Below are 3,442 nucleotides of genomic sequence, written 5' to 3' on the forward strand. Positions count from 1 at the left end.
AGCAGCTCCTATGGCTACATCTTATTCACGTTCAGATGACTCATTCATGTCCCAGCACTTCCAGCAAAAGCCCTGACCTTCACTGTGATTGGACCACCTGAGGTCACATACCCAGACCCAGTCTAACCACTGTGGCCCAGGCAGATGGGACCTTCTAGCTTAAACCAATCACAGTGGCCCTCAGCCACATCAATCTGGTAACTAATAAGTTTGAGGTGCTGAGTGGCATCTGGGAAGGCAGAGCACAAATAATATTGAACTCTGCTGTTCTGAGCATTTTACATATAGTAACCCATTTACTGCTTAAAACAACCCAAGCAGTTGGGTCTTGATGTCATTCCCATTTTACCTATGAGGAAACCGAGGCATCGGTGCTTGAGTAGCCTGCGTGGGAAGTGGAGGGGAAGCAGCAAACATCTTAGGGCTTTTGTAAGAGGTGCCTTTCCTCCTGCTGGGAATCATGCTTCGGGAGAAGCTGGTGGGGCAAGATCCGACTGGGGAAGGGAACTCCTAGGTGCTGAGGACCCCACTCACACACCCTGAGTCCCCACCCTCCAGTTCTTTTGTTTGTTTGTTTTTTTGGAGTATAGTTGCTTTACAATGTTGTGTTAGTTTCTGCTGTACAGTGAAATGTATCAGCTATACGTATACATATATCCCCTCTTTTCTGGATTTCCTTCCCATTTAGGTCACCACAGAGCACTGAGTAGAGTTCCCTGTGCTGATCAGCAGGTTCTCATTAGTTATCTATTTTATACATAGTAGTGTATATATGTCAATCCCAATCTCCCAGTTCATCCCACCCTCCCATTTCCCCCCTTGGTGTCCATACGTTTGTTCTCTACACTGTCTGTATTTTGGCTTTGCAAACAGGTTCGTCTGCACCATTTTTCAAGATTTCACATATATGTGTTAATATATGATATTTGTTTTTCTCTGACTTATTTCACTCTGTGTGACAGTCTCTAGGGCCATTCACAACTCTACAAATGACCCAATTTTGTTCCTTTTTATGGCTGAGTAATATTCCATTGTATATGTATACCACATCTTCTTTATCTATTCCTCTGTTGATGGGCATTTAGGTTGCTTCCATGTCCTGGCTATTGTAAATAGTGCTGCAATGAACATTGGAGTGTATCTTTTTGACTGATGGTTTTCTCAGGGTATATGCCTAGTATTGGGATTGCTGGGTCATATGATAGTTCTATTTTTAGTTTTTTAAAGAACCTCCGTACTATTCTGCATAGTGGCTGTATCAATTTACATTCCCACCAACAGTGCAAGAGGGTTCCCTTTTCTCCACACCCTCTCCAGCATTTATTGTTTGTAGACTTTTTGATGATGGCCATTCTGACCGGTGTGAGGTGATACCTCACTGTAGTTTTGATTTGCATTTCTCCAATAATTAGTGATGTTGAGCATCTTTTCATGTGCCTCTTGGCCATCTGTATGTCTTCTTTGGAGAAATGTCTATTTAGGTCTTCACTTGTCTTTTCTTTCCGCAGTGGGATGATTTCATGGAGCTTGGCAATAGCATCCCCGAGTCCCAGCTGGACCAGATCATAAAGAGCCAGAAGGCCAATCAGTGTGCTGTGATCATCTACACTTCTGGGACCATAGGCTATCCCAAGGGGGTGATGCTTAGCCATGACAACGTTAAGTGCTGTCTCTGCTGACAGGGACGAAATTTGCAGCATCCAGGGTCCCGTCACTCCGGGGCAGTGGCCTTCAGGCTAGTTTTGTTCTTGACCCACAGGGGCACAGTGGCATTTAGGGGCCCAGCACATGGGGGGATCCTTGATCTGTGGGTCATAGAGAGTTATGCAAATGCTTCCAAGGTTGGGGGCAGCACAGTGCAGGGGTTGAGATCAGGGACTCTGGAGCAGACCTGGCTCTGTGATCTTGGGCAGGGCATCTGACACCTCCAAGCCTCAGTTTCCTCATCTGTGAAACGGGTGCAATGTAACAGTCCCTGCCTCATGGGTTGTTTGAGCTCAGAACCGTGTTTGATAAAATAAATACATGAGAGGGCAGTATACACATTGTGTTTCAGGGGTAAAGCAGAAGCTGTTTTAGTTACTTGAGGAAGGCTGTGTGCTTGGGGAAAACTAACGCATGTCTGGGTGGAGTCCAAATCTGATGGTTATTTAGGTCACTGTTAGGAAAGAATAAGGAGAATACATGCTAAAAGATCCTGTTTATGGGGGACATCCCTGGCAGGCCAGTGGTTAGGACTCCTTGCTTCCACTGCTGAGGGCCCGGGTTCAATCCCTGGTCGGAGAACTCATATCCTGCAAGCCGTGTGGTGCAAGCCCTAGAAAACGCAAACTTATCTACAGGGACCAAAAGCAGATCAGTGGCTGCCTGGGGAGGGCAAGAGAGAGGCATTACAAAGGCGATGGATGGTCTCGATGGTGGTGATGGCTGGCTTCACGGATGCAGACATAGTCCGTATGTGCCAAATTGTACACTTCAAATGTGGTTCCCTGTATGTCAATTACGGCTCGATAAAGTTGTTGGGTTTTTTTTTTCCCCATAAATTTATTTATTTATTTTTGACTGTGTTGGGTCTTTGTTGCTGCATGCAGGCTTTCTTTAGCTGCATCGAGCGGGGGCTACTCTTCATTGTGGTGCGTGGGCTTCTCACTGCGGTGGCTTCTTCTTGTTGTGTAGCAAGGGCTCTAGGCACACAGGCTTCAGTAGTTGTGGCATGCGGGCTCAGTAGCTGTGGCTCTCGGGCTCTAGAGCGCAGGCTCAGTAGTTGTGGCACACCGGCTTAGTTGCTCTGCGGCGTGTGGGATCTTCCAGGACCAGGGCTCAAACCCGTGTCCCCTGCATTGGCAGGCGGATTCTTAACCACTGCGCCACCAGGGAAGCCCCGGTGTTTTTTTAAAGAACAAGAAAGACAGTGACGGTTCATTTCTGTTGCACACTTACTATGGGGCCAGGGGCTGTCCTGAGAGTTTTACACTTTGTAAACCCTCACAGCGATTCTATGATTCTATCCGTTCTATCAGGTGGACGCTGTTTCTACAGATGAGAAAACTGAAACCCAGAGAGATTAAGCTGCTGGGCCCAGGTCACACAGCAAGCAGCATGGCAGGGCCAGGAGCTGAAACCCAGGCAGGCAGGCGCCACAATCCACATTTTCAACTACACCGTAGGTCTATGGGCCTAAGGTGTAAAAATGTCCAAAGATGCAATCGTTACAAATATGTTAAAGCTGGATGAAGAACAGTACACAGAGCACAACACGATTCTGTTAAAAACTGAAAAACGAAAAAAAAAAAAAAACTGAAAAACGGCAGCGAGTGACGTACATGTGTGTAAGTTTTAAAAGCAGCCAAGTGTCTGGCAGGACATGCACACAACACGCTCCGCTCTGTGAGTCAGAAAGACTGCTAGTTTTTTGGTTTTTTTTTTTTTTTTTTTTGGGGTA

General features: G+C 46.5%; 1 protein-coding gene across 1 annotated transcript in view; it reads left to right on the top strand.

Moving 5' to 3' along the window:
• The window catches only part of ACSBG2 (acyl-CoA synthetase bubblegum family member 2), a 29,676-nt gene that overhangs the window by 12,672 nt on the left and 13,562 nt on the right, over positions 1-3,442 (top strand). Inside the window, 1 exon segment of the mRNA XM_007460733.1 lies at positions 1,509-1,658. Coding sequence (XP_007460795.1) covers positions 1,509-1,658 — 150 coding nt within the window.

The sequence above is a fragment of the Lipotes vexillifer genome, unplaced genomic scaffold, assembly GCF_000442215.2.
Source record: "Lipotes vexillifer unplaced genomic scaffold, Lipotes_vexillifer_v1.1 scaffold1011, whole genome shotgun sequence".
Classification (NCBI taxonomy): Eukaryota; Metazoa; Chordata; class Mammalia; order Artiodactyla; family Lipotidae; genus Lipotes; species Lipotes vexillifer.